Source organism: Ctenopharyngodon idella, chromosome 1 (genome assembly GCF_019924925.1).
Source record: "Ctenopharyngodon idella isolate HZGC_01 chromosome 1, HZGC01, whole genome shotgun sequence".
NCBI classification, from domain to species: domain Eukaryota; kingdom Metazoa; phylum Chordata; class Actinopteri; order Cypriniformes; family Xenocyprididae; genus Ctenopharyngodon; species Ctenopharyngodon idella.
The window spans coordinates 21,385,792-21,400,958 of NC_067220.1; the positions used below are offsets into that span (position 1 = coordinate 21,385,792).

The 15,167-nt window shown below is 37.4% G+C and overlaps 1 protein-coding gene across 6 annotated transcripts in view; it reads right to left on the reverse strand.

Moving 5' to 3' along the window:
• lrba (LPS responsive beige-like anchor protein) overlaps window positions 1–15,167 on the reverse strand; it is a 259,976-nt gene that overhangs the window by 181,510 nt on the left and 63,299 nt on the right. For all 6 annotated transcript variants that reach the window (XM_051892487.1, XM_051892501.1, XM_051892479.1 and 3 more), the window contains exons 20-25: window positions 14,749–14,872; window positions 13,984–14,176; window positions 4,903–6,204; window positions 4,571–4,746; window positions 3,851–4,004; window positions 2,597–2,777 (exon numbers count right to left, since the gene is read on the reverse strand). In XM_051892487.1, the coding sequence (XP_051748447.1) occupies window positions 2,597–2,777; window positions 3,851–4,004; window positions 4,571–4,746; window positions 4,903–6,204; window positions 13,984–14,176; window positions 14,749–14,872 (2,130 nt within the window). The remainder of the gene's footprint in view (window positions 1–2,596; window positions 2,778–3,850; window positions 4,005–4,570; window positions 4,747–4,902; window positions 6,205–13,983; window positions 14,177–14,748; window positions 14,873–15,167) is intronic.

Consider the following 15,167-nt stretch of genomic DNA (forward strand, 5'->3'; position numbering starts at 1 on the left):
ATTTTAAATTGTAACAATATTTCTTAACATTACTATTTTATTTTTATTTTTTTAATCAAATAAATGTATAAGAGTGGTGAGCATAAGAAACCAATACTTTCTTTCATGTCATAGATGATAATCGATAAATTGCCAGTATTAAAAAACATACTAATTTTATTATAACTATTTTGTCTAAATGCACTAGAAGTAAAACACTAATTAGATAGATAGATAGATAGATAGATAAAAATAACATGTAAGCATAAAATAATGTGATTTGAATTAACAAATGAACAACGATACAAAAACACTGAAACATGCTGCAAAATAGTTTTTCTCCAAGACATAACAGTCATATAGAGTTGAAAAAGAAAAACACATTAAACTGCATGAGGTTTGCAAAACAGATGACGTTGCTTATTCTGTGTTTAATCATTTTGGCCGGCTTCCCACCACCATGGTGCAGAAAAATCCTCTTACTGCATTTAATTTGATGTATTGCATGCTATATGTAAGATCAGTATGGTGCATGTGTGTGTGTTTTCGTTTTAATGCACTGCACATGAGTTTGAGTTTGTACTGCACAATGTGTGTGCGTGACTGTGCATGTGTATGACTCTATTCAACCCTCTATCCTCTCATACCTTGACAACTGACAAATGTAAACTCCAAAATGCTTAGATTAAAGGTATTATTCCAGCACTGGAACGACCAGCTTTTTCCATTAGACGTTCTAGTCATTTGAACGAAAGAGCAAGCGAAAGAGAGAAAGAGAGCTATAGAAGGAGAGATGGCGGGCAAAACCTTGTTACAGATCCCAAATCAGATTACACACAGGCAGACCTCATCAAATATTCATTTTATACTTTAGCCCTCCTAAAAACAGGCTTCAGTTTCTCTCTCATTCCACCAATCAGGAAGCTCCACCCTGCCTTTGCTGTACACTGGCGAGTCGATTTAACACGCCGGCCATTTTGTTCAGTGGGTTTGGGGGTTACATGGGAGAGAGAGCCGATGTGGCAAAGCGGAGGGGTAGTAGAGTGGAAAAGTGTTATATTTTGAGGAGAGGGAGTTTGATGGTGTCTAGATAGCTTCAGGGAGGGTCATGTAGAGTGTTTTGTGTGTGTGTGTGTGTGTGTGTGTGTGTGTGTGTGTGTGTGTGTGTGTGTGTGTGTGTGTGTGTGTGTGTGTGTGTGTGTCTGTTTGCGTGTGTGTGTGAGTGTGCGCGTGTGTGTGTGTGTGTGTGCGAGAGAGAGAGAGAGAGAGAGAGAGAGAGAGAGAGAGAGAGAGAGAAATGAATAATGTAACCAATCTGAACGGCTGGATTTCTGTTATGTGGTCTATAACGCTGCAGTACAGTTTGTGATACATAGACACATAAAGGAGGTGGTGCCTCAGGCTACAAAACAGCCATTAGAGTCAATGGCCTGATGACGGTCGTCATTTTAGAGCACTGCAGTGTGGAGAGTTTATAATAACACTATCAAAGAAACTCACACAAAACAGGGAGAGAGCGGGGTGGAGATGGAAGGTAAAGGCAGTTATTACTGTACCTCTACCAAATGAACCAATAGAGAGAATTCAATGAGCAAAAAGGGCTGTGTTCCAAAACCTAGTAAGCTGCCTCAGTGCTCCAGACATTTAGCTTATCAACATGCTAACAACAAACTGTATTAAAATCAACAATTGCAAGTTGATTCCCCATGAAGCAGTGAGGGTGAATTTAAGTGGGGGAAAAAAATAATAAAATAAAACTGAAAAGGGGCTAATAGTGCGAAAGTGAAACAGGTTGAGAAAAAAATAAGAGCAGGACATTATTTCAAAATGATGGACGGATGAAAAAGTAGGAAGAACAAACCGTAAGTGAGCAGAGCAGGAAAAGAGATCAGGCATTGATTTAGGGGCACATACTGTACACTAGAGTTCATAAGACATAAGATTTTGCTTATGCTCACCAAGACTGCAAAAAAACAGTAAAACTGTAATATTGTTAAACATTATTACAATTTAAAATCATTGGGTTTTTTTGTTTTTTTTTATATAATTTAAAATGTAATTATTTTATAGTTAAAAACTGAATTTTCAGCAGATCCAGACTTTAAAGTCATGATCCCTTCAGAAATTATTCTAATAGGCTGATTGATGTTCAGTAACATTTCTTATTATTATCAGTTGGAAACTGATATGTTTGTAACATCATAAATTGTCACTTTTGATTAATTTTATGTGTCCTTGCTGAATAAAAGTTTTTTTTTTTTCTTTTAAAAATCTTACTGGCCCCAAATTTAGAGAAAATGAGAAATGGCTAGAAAGAAACTTTGTATTTTTCGTTTTCTGCGTTTCCTCCGTCTCTGCTCCTAATGCGCAAGCATTTCAAAGTATACTCCATCGACGGCAAGTGTGGATGAACACACATGGCTTGTGCACCCTACCTAGTGGAGCTTTCTTTTCAAGTGCTCAAATAACGTTGTTGTACGCGCAGACACAAAAATCATGATGCATGTGGACAATGTGCACAGACTGTGCTGATGGTGAATATTGCGACTGTCTGCAAGCTAGAGCACAACACGGACAAAGGAAGTATACTTTGGGCTTTAGCAAACAACACTGTTACCCAGACGTAGGCATTGTCTTAGGATTCCTCCAGAAGACATGTTCTTCTCTGCTTCGATTTCAGTGAAGTTGAGTGAACTGGCGAAGATAAGCACGTCCACGAGACTGATCAGCCTCTGCAAGAACATCAGTGACGCCTCCACAGCCAAACCGTGAGATGGCTCAATATTCTCCAACTCGTGCTGCAAGACAGTGTAATCATCATCATCATTACTGTTACTGCAGTCTTCATCATGAGCACTATCTTCAATCAAATCTCCTTAATGGTCACCTTTATCATCACCTTCACTTTTAATTATCACAGCTATTGTAATCAAATTACTCACCATCATTTAAGTAATATAAATGATAAACAACAAGAAGGGCCGGCACACTCTCTTCTATCTAAAGAGATCTGTTGTCATTTAGTATGTACACTGTCACGCCATGCGTTAAGGGTTCTCTCAGACTTTTACTTTGCTGCTGTGAATGACATGGAATACCACATTTCCTGCAGAAAACTGCAAAAATTTGGTCTGATTTCACGCGATTTGTCTGTTTAGACCAATGCATTAAAAAAAAAAAAAAAAACAGCAGAATTACCCTGGTTACCCTGGTTACTTCAAGGCACAAGGCTTTGTGTAAGACAGCTGCTTGACACAGAGAAGGAAAGTCAAACAGTATTTACATGTTACAGCCCTTCTGATTTTTGTACATGCTGTGGAGTTTATCAAACAACAGCAGATTAGAATACAGATTCTTCTCGCTATTCACTGTTGCTTAGCAAAATAGTGCTTTGTGAGTTTGTGAGCACAATCAAGAGAAAGGGCAGGGGATGTAGAATTTTATGAATAGCAGGTGGAACACTGCAGAAATCTGCTGAGCTTTCTGCTGACTTCTACAGGTGCATTCCATGCAGGCTTAAATTGCCAAACTGATGTGCAACAAATAAAGTAAGAATTCAGACAAGTACGGTGGACTAACTTGATTATGCCACAGTTCTAGGTGTTCTTTAGTGTGACTGAAATAATTCGAGGCAAGGAAAGAGTGTTAAATCGTGTGTACAATGGACGTGACTGCACCACACCGGAAAAGCCTGAGGGTAGAACAGGGCATCCAGCTACTGTCTGCAACTTAACATGTGGAGCTAGGCCAACATATCCCATGTAGACAGTATCACTGATTATAATTGGTTCAATTTGCTTTTGACGCAAAGCGACATACCGCTGGCTTTGGGTGTAGACAGGTGGTCGGAGACACACACACACATACTAACCGAAGAGGAGGTGGCTGCAGACAGCAGAGGAAGGATTCCTCCACAGGCCATGATGAGGTTGTCCACCACCTGAGAGACGAGATGGACGGTGTTGTGCACAAACACCACATTCTCACTGCTGTTCACAAAGTCCATAACTGTCTTAGTCGAATGACTGTGGAGTGAAGTGAGAAAATCAGTTATGAAACATTTACTACTAAGGCAGCAGAAGGGTAATTACAAACAATACCATATTTGACTTAATGATGACAAATAAAAATGTACAAAAAAGTTTTATTTAAAAAGCACCTTTCCAAAGCTCAAATTCGCTGAATAAGAGTATGATATTATAATTCAAGTTCCAGGTTAACCTAATGTCTATAAACAGCAATTGTCAAATAGCACAAAAAGTAATTTCTACTTATACCTTACTAAAGAGCCGTCACATTGGCGAAATTTCAGCAAAATTTCACAGGAAAAAACGCTGCGTTGTCTATTGTCAATACCATAGCAATGTATGAAGCATGTATGAAGTTCTGTTGGTCAACGCACAAATTCATGTCACCAATGTAAAATCTATGTGGGGAAATCTTTTGCCCTCACATGAAATTCCTGATCATGTGGATTACTTGAATAAATGTGATCGCACCTTATTATTATTATTATTTTTTATCAATACTCAATACCAATATATTTTATCCTTTTGCCTATTTGATCTTTAGTCCTTGGGGTTCCTCTCACCTTCTCCACATCTGCACATCTGTTTCGATGGAGAACAGCAGGTCGGTTAGAAGACGCTGGTGCATATGAGACCACCTGAACTCTGGGATACGGAACATAGTGGACCGTGCTGAAGACGAGCCCTCATTGCCCTGACCTGAGGGGCTTGAGGCGGCTGCTTGATCTGAGCTCACGTTCTGCAAGAGAGGCATTTATTATTCTAACATTTGTTTTATATGACCAAATGACAAAGTAATTTTGTCGCCCCATCAAGAATCAAATTTTTCAATAATCAATAAATTTAGTGAATTACTGCCTCAAGTTCCTCTGTTTTTTAATATTGCAAAACTTACTGTTGTCGAGGTGTGCTTCAGCTCTAGTCTCTCTGTGTCTGAGGCCACACTTGACACATCCAGCCTAGCAATTTTAATCTCTTTGGTTTTAGTCGCTGAGCTCTCAGTTCCTGCTGCCTTCAGAGTGTCTTGGTTAGCTCCTGGATCCTCTGAGTTACTCTCAGTGCTAGGGCTAACCTCTGCTGGAGGACTTACTTCTGCTGCTTGTTCTGCCTCAAGAGCACCATGACCTTCTGTAGCCTCTGTGTGAAGCTTGGTCTCATCGGTGGAGGTGCTTTGGTTTAAATCAACCTCCACCATGGGAGCCGGTGTATCCTTGGTTTCCTCTGCCTTCTCATTTTCCATTGACTTCTCATCTTTTTCAGTTTCTAGCTTATCTTCTTCCTCCATTCCATCATCTTCCTTTTCAACACCATGGTCATCCGTCTCACCAGCTGTAGCTGAAACAAATGAGGACTCCTCTGTGCTATCATCACTGACTTTCACGAAGTTGCTGACTGAGGAAACATCAGGGCTATCTTCATTCATGTCTGAGGCATCAGTCATGCTAGTCTCCTGTTGGGCTGAAACTTCAGAAGAAGCATCAGTGGTTTCTTCCACTTTGGCTTCCTTTACAGCTTCAGGAGAAGAATCTCCAGGTCCTTTCTCTGTATCTTGTACCTGAGTATTTGGTTCAGTTTCAGTATTGCTTGTTTTACCATCATCTTCATCTGACATCTTCACAGCTTCAGTTTCAACTTTGGCATCCTTGTCGTTTGCAGTCTGTGTACTGTCAGCATCATCTGTTACACTCAGATCTGATTTCTCCTTCTCTTTAACTCTACCTTCAGTCATCGTGATGTCAGCCTCAACTCCTTCCACTCTCTCAGGTTCTCCATCCTTATTAGCCTCCATTTTATGATTGTCTTCCATATTTTTCATTTCATTATCCTTTTCTGGTTCTCTCAAAGTGTCCTGTTCATCTTTATTCCCTTCTTCTGTCTCTGGTGAGGTAGCAACGGTGTCTGCCTGTCTCTCTTCCTCATCTCTGGCCAGAATGTTGGACACTGTAACAGGGATCTGGGTCCGCATCTCCTCACTGTCTCTAGGCTGATCACTGACCTGCTCCTCCACGCGTAGCTCAATTACAGTTGATGGAGCGGTCTCCTCAGCTTGCAGCTCACCATTGGCCGAGGCAAGGAACTGAGAATCTTCTGCACCAGAGATTGTTCTGATTCTGCTTTCAGATCCTCCCTCAGAACCCATTCGCTGGTACTCCAGAAACATGCGGGCCAGATTCTCTTTGTGTTGCTCAAAGGTGACCTGATGAAACAAGCAGTAAGAGTGTTTGAAGGAATGTTAATTTATTTTAAGTACTTCTGTGATGCCTTTGTATAAATTACACTATGGTCAGGAGAACATGTCGTGTTAATTCATTTATGCCTGTCAAGTGTCATGTATGTAGATAAACATTACAGGTTATTAATAATTATTACTGCAAATTACAAACCTTTATACAAAACTATTTACCTTTCAAGGTTATTTATCTTTCAATATGTTATTAGTTATTTATTTGTCCTGTAAAGAAATCTAAATATTTATATTTAAAAAAATAATTCTGGTTCTGGCACTTAATTAAGAATGGCGACATCTTTCTTTGTTGCTGTTTTTCCATCAAGGCCAGTAAATATGTCAATAGGGCAAGTAAAAATCTGAACTACTAGCCTGACCAGGACAGTAGAAAAAAAAAAATACTGTGAAAAGAGAGATGGTCATGTATGTTTATGACTGCAATTAGCAGCAGACAGTGCACAGCACCTGCAGAAATACAGTAAAGTCTGAACACACCAAAACACACCTCAATTTATCAAATGAACACAACAGACAGAAAGTCAAACACACCACTGGGGAAACGAGAAACAACTTGCAGCTTCCACACCAATGCCGGCATTTGCATTTAGGCAAGAAAGCCTTATTATACGTAATTAATTGGCCGTTATTGTTCTAAATTAGCCTGCTACAAGCCTGGCCATTAATCTTCCATGTGGTCTGACTGGTAATCCATGGCTGTTTGCTCGGAACGGACAGCTCTGAAATGCATTGCTAGTTTTCTTTCTCTCCTGACTCTCTTCTTTAGAATAGCAAGATCACTAGTTTGGGCTCAATTCAGCATTTAACATTTAGCTATTAAATCCACACGCTGTATTTTCAGGAAAACATTGCCCTCCTTTGTGACTGGATACCAAATAAAAGGGATATGCATGGTATAAATGGCCAAACATATCTGGAAGGCCTGCGAAGCATTTAAGGATTTGAAAAATGAAAGTTAAAACTCATGTAAACCACTAAGGGTTTAAAAAGCTGCACATGAGGCCCCATATTATCCTCTTAGGTATTATCTTCAAGAATCAGTAAGTATACCATACGCTGTTAAATGTTTAAAAAAAAAAAAAATCTTCATATGTACACTAAAGCACCTCATTGTGTACATATCTGGCAGCCTGCTACAATGCATATCTTACCAATAAAGTATTACGTCATGCGAAAAGCATTACTTACCTTACTATAACCGGCATTCGGTACATGTGAGCCCTTGGCGTGTTATGGAGATAAAGTTACTCTGGAAAGGGGGTAACTATAGAAATGTGGTTTTGAAATGTAGTCTGTATGCCACCGGGTGGGCTAGACATCAGTTTTAATCTGATCTAATTTAAATCCGGTCAGCTCTTTAGACATGGGGCATGGAAAAAGCTACAATTCATCTAAGAATACAGTGCAGGTTTCATAATGTGACAATGAGCTTTGTATGACCAGGGTGTCTGGTTGCCAAATCTACAACTTAATGCAAATCTATTTTCAAGTGGCCTGTTAGGAAAAAATATCAATAATTCATTTTATTTCTATATACTAAAAACTGAACTTAACCTGTAAGAGCAAATCCTTAAGTAATAAACAAAGTATAAGATGGAGTATTACAATATTACAAAAAATTATCATGTCTAGGGTAGGAAAAAAAAAAAAAAAAATCAATAATTACTTGAATTTCTATTTAATCAAATTTGCACTTTACCTTTTAAAAAAATGTGTGAAAAATGTGAAAGCTTAAATAAATACATACATGTACATACTCAATCCCTAAGTCTGTAAGGGAAGATTCATCCAGCATCAGACAGTGATGATCCAGCTGAACTTGCAGCAATCAGACTGCAAGCTCAGCAACAGACTGTAACAGTGCTAAAATCACTGATCTTAGATCAGCAGGGAGCAGTCGGCCACAGACTCTCACAGTAGGGCCAGTAGGGAGCCCCATTTAGATCAATAGATAGTGAGTAACCGCAAAACAAAGGGGAAATAGGGACCCTGAGAATGCTCTAATTGGATTAGCTAAATGCGATTCCATTCCTGCAAAAATCAATGTGGTCAGCAGACTGAATCCCTTCTCTTCTGTCCAAAAGACACTGTTACTGTAGTTTTCTTTTTTCTCCCTTCGATACTCTCACAGCTGTCTGCATGAGTGTGGAATAAAGGTACACAGAGAAAGACTCAAGACAGACAGACAAAGCAGAATGGCTTTCTTGTTTTCCCAGTTAAAACAATATTAAAAAAAAGCACCTGAGAAGCAAAACTGCATAATGTACCAAGACTGTGTGTATTTTATCTTGATCCATTAGCAATTTTTTTTTATAAATTAATTTATTTGTTTACTGTTTCTCTCACTATGCTTATTCTTATAACAAGAATTACAACAAGAAAAAAAAAAAAAAGAACTAAAACAATGTATTTTTACAAAAATACTAGGAGGAAAAGGACAAACAATCAGGTCGGTCATAAAGCACTACATCAAAAAATTCTTTAAACTTAGCTTGTGTGATGGTATGATAAGCCTGCAAAATGAATGTCAAGAAAGTGAATGGTTTATCAATGTCAATGTCTTTAAACAGTCAATGTTATCCATGTCCTAAAGCCAGTTTGCTTGCCGGCCTACGAGTTTATTCAATACAGACTGGCTGCAGGCGTGCCTCTATCTTTACAAGCAATGTCCCAATACTGGAATCCATTGTCTTCTAAATCCATAGTATTGCTGTTGTCCAGCATGATAAGCAACTTCATGACAACACAGAATAGCCTTGACGTTCTTAGGCAGGTCATTCCTTCCAACATCTCCATCAGGCCCAGAATCTCACTATTGTCAATAAAGACAAGCGATTTTGTTTTTAAATCATTTTCTTGATGGCTAACAGTATTTTAGCGTTAAGAAAGTTTAGGAAATAAACTCCTGGTAATGTCAAAAGGAAGGAGCAGACAACTATTATTATATTATATTATATTGTATTGTATTATTTAAGCTCTACTACACTGTAATTTATGTATTCAAAATTCAGTTCAGTTGATTAAATTAATTTGTTGAACATTTGTTTATCATATATAGCTGCAGGGTATAAAAAGGATAAGCAGTCTTACCATAAAATATATTACAAGTGTCTTTACTTGCAAGAACCCAAAAATGGGGGAGGAACATTAATAGTGGCATGCAGTATAGGTCAAGTTAACTACAAAATATAGTGTTCCCTCATGGTATTATATGAATCCTAATTTGTAAGGTATAAATATTATTTATTTCATTATTTAGTTTCAGGATTATTGCTTTATTCTTCACAGAGTTTTGTGAACAAAATTTGGAGACGCTGAAATAATGTGCTGTACTCCAAAAATTCAAACCAATTGATGACCTTTCTCCAGGACACTTTCTTCTTCTCTTGGAGAACACAAAAGCATAGTGTGATGCCCCAGAGAATGTCAAAGAACTCTCATTCTAGGCATTTTAGAAAGAAACTAAAGGCTCCAGGGGAGCAGCCACTTTTTCAGGACCATTACAACATCTCCTTCAGCTATTAAGATGTTCCTTACAGTGGAACAGAAGAGTGCTGACTACAAAAACATGAAGGGCACCAAGTCTTTCCACAAGGTGATCACTTCCAACAGAAAACTGTCCCTACAGTAACTGTGTGGAGCTGAGTCTCATTTATGTGCAGTGCTGGGACAGGGGCACCTTGGGTAAGCTGTGGTGTCAGCAGGCCCATCTGCAGAAACATCTGTCTGCCAACAATGAGCTGGCTGGAGAGGAGACTTCATCTCCTTTGACACGCACATGCTCGGTAAAACGCAATCAAGCAACTATCAGATAACAGCACACTTGCTAAAGTGTTTCTTTTAAGAGTTTGTTTTAAGTAGATCACCTAAGATTTAAAAAATATAAAAACTAAGGCAAAAAAAAAAAAAAAAGATGGTAAAAGCAACATGTCATCCCCTTGGAATTATAAGGTTCTATCTACATTCTGAACAGTTTTGAGATATTGAGTTTTTGCTTCCATTTGATTTTGTAGACAGAACCTTTTTGTTTTCTAAATAAAAAGTCCCAAAATGTACACAACAACAACAAAAAAAAAAATAAATAAATAAAAAATAAATAAATCACATAATGTAAATAATTTGTCACAGAATAAGAATGTGAATAATTCAATGGACTGTATATATATGTGTGTGTGTGTGTGTGTGTGTGTGTGTGAACCTGAACTTAGAAACATAAAATGTTCATGTTATACTCAATGATGGCCGGCATTCTATAGTGAGCTGGAAAAACAGTTGAATTGTGAAAGAAAAAAAATCCTTTACATACTTGTCTAAATGTATGTCTGCCCAAGAGCATGTATTTATTTACCAGGGGGTTCCCAAAAGACTGGTTGAATTTATGAGGACCTGTCCTAATGATTGCCAAGGCCATTTGAGATGAATATTAAATGCGTTCAAACATGGGGAACCGGAGACCTTGTACACTACAACCTAAAAACCATGCATAGATTCACATATACATTTCTAATATGCAAACATGCACTATTTCTATTTCACACACAATGTCTCTCTCTCTCTCTCTCTCTCTCTCTCTCTCCCCGACTCACACTCACACACACACACACACACACACACACACACACACACACACACAGAGAGTCAGCCAGCCCCTGCAGCTGAAAGGGAGAGCTACAGTGACAAACAGCTCTCCTACTCCAGAGTTGGCAGGAAATCTATCACACCGGACAATAAAATTGCAATTGAGTTTCTTTAGATTTTTTTTTCCCCTCAGCAGATGCACGTATCTCTCTAGCTCTGCACTGCTGCACCTTTCCAGTTTATACACACGACCCCCTTTTCTGTTTTTAGATCAGAGCAGAGACGCTGTAAACAGAACAGGACCTTACCTGCATTAATCTTGTGCAATTATAGCGCAAAAAAAGCAATTAGAGGCTTGACCCATAGGAAGGGGAATGATCAATTTGTGTGCACTTGCCTCAGCAGTGAGCTACTTTAGGAATGCAAGCAGATTCAAATAAAACGTGTCTGCATGAAAAAAGAGTAAAAGCAAAGCATGCTGCAATCCTTTAACGCTGCTAAATCCACCCACAGATTACATTTTATTTTACTGTGTATCATGTATGTGACACAATTAACTGTGGGGTGTGAGTGAGAAGAATAAACTTTATTTTGATGTTTATTTTTAAGAGGTATCTCTACATGCATTACTATCATTATCATCATAATAATAATTAGTATCTGCATTTCAGCATGCTTTTGAATTAGGTCCGGTAGCACAACTTCTGTTATTTTTTTCTTTCCCCTTGAATTAATCACTTGCGCTGGTATTATTCTCATTTGTATGTCATTATGGATAAAACAGCTGAAATGAATAAACATAAATGTAATGAATCTGTTTGTTAGGACTGTTTCATATGAAATGAATAAATTACAAATAGATGAGTTGTAATATTCAAAATATATTACTAAAACAATTATGAGAAATGTAAGCAACCAATTTGAACATCACACATTTTTTTATGAAATATAAGCTGTCTTAAATAATAATGTTTTTGTTTTCTGTGTGTGTGTGCATCTTTCTCAGTCAAAATGTATCATTTGCAATAAAAACTTTAACAAATAAAATTACTTCAATCTTAATTATGAGTGCTTAATAATGCAGAGACATCTGTCAATAAACCATTTTAGCAGAGGTGCCCAATCTTTTTATTATGATGAGCTAAAACTATAACTATATTTTATTAAAATATATGTATTTTTCATTAAATTCACCTATATTCTCTACATTTCAATGCAAAAATAAAGCAAACGGCAGGTCAAATAAAAGGTTCAGATCACGGGCATATTTTAACCTGCGGCCCCTGCTTTGGGCCTCTCTTATTTATAGTTTATTTTGTATAATTTATTTATATTGATTTCCCTGAAAATTCCCTTTAACAACTCTGGTGTCTTTATGGCTCTGCGGTGCCATCAAGACACACATTGCTGACATACAGTAGCAACCCTGGCCTAAGCTGTTTGTCCAACCAATGTAAGACATGATGTGTTTGGGAAACCTGTTTGAAAACAACCTTTATTTTTGTGATTTCATCTGGTAACACTAGTACCACAGAAATGACACACTTGAAGCGAATCTGAGGCTATAATAAGGCTGCATATTCGGATGAATAAGCACTCTGAGCACTACAGATATCCTTATTCCTACACATCTCACTATATGGCACAGCTGCGCCCCCAAGTGGCCAGTGACAAGAACACAAGCAGAGTGTATAATTGGAGGAGTGCCAGAAGCTGGTGCCCAAAACCACAGTCTGACACCAAATGACTTCACTACGCTTGGAACCTTGTCCATATTACAATATCAATAGAGCATCTTAAAATAGACATTTCTGAAGCTAGAAAGCTCAGAAAACTGAGAGCTTTCAAAAACATTAAGAAGGCAATTCAATCTGTAAATAAAAGTATGAACGGGGGGTTGGCAGTGGAGGGAAATACAGATTCTAATCTGAGAAGTCTAGTTGATTATAGAGCGCAATAACAGTCAGGTTTCTGCAGTGAGAAGCCAGTGGATTAATGCTGAGGCAGAGAGTCTTAGCGCAGGAGAGAAAGAGGCAATGAGAGAAGGAACCAAATGCAAGAGTACAGTCAGGTGTTGAAGAAAGGAAGAGAGGCAGAGTGATGGCAAGAGACACCAGAGAGAGAAAAGCAAAAGAATAACAGGTGTAAATCAGACTTTTGGAACGAGGAGGCAAACTTTTGGTTCCATTTTAATTTGATGTCCGCATGGTTTCTGGATTAAAGGTATATGGAACACTACACTACCACCAAGCAACCAATATTATGATATCTATGTTTATATTCAAATATTTTTGTTATATAGCATATTACATGGCATACTATCTGTTACAATTTGTACACTACCGTTCAAAAGTTCAGGGTTAGTAAGATTTTTTTTTATTAAATAAATGAATACTATTTTTTCACAAGGGTGCATTCAATTGATAAAAATTCATAGTAAAGATTGTTACGAAAAAATTGTTACAACCTTTAACTTTCTATTCATAAATCCTGGAAAAAAGTATCACAGTTTCAACAAACTAAGAATGATTAAAATGATTCAATTAGAATGATTTCTGAAGGATCAAGTGACACTAAAGACTGGAGTAATGATGCTGAAAATTCAGCTTTGCCATCACAGAAATAAATTACATTTTAAAATATATTAAAATAGAAAACAGTTATTTTAAATTTTAATAATACTTCATAGCATTACTGTTTTAATGTACATCCTTCGAAAACAGAGAACAAAATCTTTTAACCTGTAGTGTACATGAAATTTGAAGAAATTTATGTTAATGGGTACTATTAGCAATTGTTTGGTAATAATAATAATAATAATAATAATAATAATAATAATGATGATTATGATAATAAAATGCATTATTTTTAGCCATTAGTGAACAAATCCCCAGTAAAACACTGCAGGTGTCATTAAGAACGAAAGCCATGCTTTAGGAACTCAATGGCAACTCAAATAAGCTCAGAAGTGCAAAATGGTGTCTCTTTGATTAAATTAAATTAGGGAAATATTTTTAAAGACATAACTTCTTTTCCGTGTTGTATGAAAGACTGCCAAGGTTTGTTAATTTGAGTGAATACTCATGACTGCAATTAACGTGTACCACATACATTCATCCATGTGTTGTTTTGTGTGTGCATTTGGGTCCTGACCTTGGAGTGTGTGATGGAGAGCGTGTCCACCCACACGCGCCAGCCGCCCCACTCGTACTTAATGGCGTGATAAAGAAGGATGCGAAAGATGGCGTACACCATCTCTGTGATCTTCTGCTCCTCACTGTTCTTGGGGTTAATAAAGCACAGAGACAGCATCCACTCCTGCCACACCGAGCACTGCAACAGACTCCTACAGAAAAGAATGAGTGCGTAAAAAAAAAACTGTACTCATTTCAGAAAAAAGCTGATGATAATAAGCATTGGACGCAGTGTTTGTTTGTGTGTGTACTCAAAAATACTTTTGGAACAAAACTGTCTCCAGAAGTATACACAAAAGCAAAGGCAAAAATAATGCTAAAAAAAAAAAAAAAATTTAATTAAAATAAAGAATTCTGGATTAGCACAAAGGTTCATTTGTAATTAATACAATTAGTTGTATTTAAAAACAACAGAAGTTAATGTTATGTCCTCATTCAGATATCCAAGTAATGACATAGGTATTATAAGGAGAGGGTGACTTACGAGGACATTACCCCATGTTCTCTTTTTTCAAAAGGCTTATAAATCATACAGAACGAGTTTTTGTGAGAAAGTAAAAATGTGCAGTTTCCTGTGATGGGTAGGTTTAGGTGTAGGGTTGGTGTAGGGGGATAAAAAATACGGTTTGTACAGTACAAAAACCATTACGCCTATGGAATGTCCCCACAATTCACAAAAACAAACGTGTGTGTGTGTGTGTGTGTGTGTTTCAACGGAACCCACCTGCGGTTCTCTCGGCTGTTGTTGAAGAGTTTGATCATGTCCGAGACAAAGATACGCCGTACTTCCATGCTTTCTGCTCCTGGAGGAGCATTCTTTAAAAGAGCAGCTATCACTTTTAGGATCTCTGATGGGGAATAAAAAAAAAAATCTGCCTTTAATGCACATGAACGTACCATTTCACACTGTATCTGAATGCCTAGTTTTTAAAAAGCTTTTATAGTTTTTACACACTATAATTTTGATTAAAGATTTTATTGATTTTATTTTTTTCTAGTTATCAGATACACCTTAAATGGTGTAAAATTTACATGGAAAACATAGTAAACAGCGTGTCCAAACATTATACTGTTATACAGCTGCACAAAAAGTTATAACATATTTAAATGAATAGATGTACACTACTATTTAAAGTTTTGAGG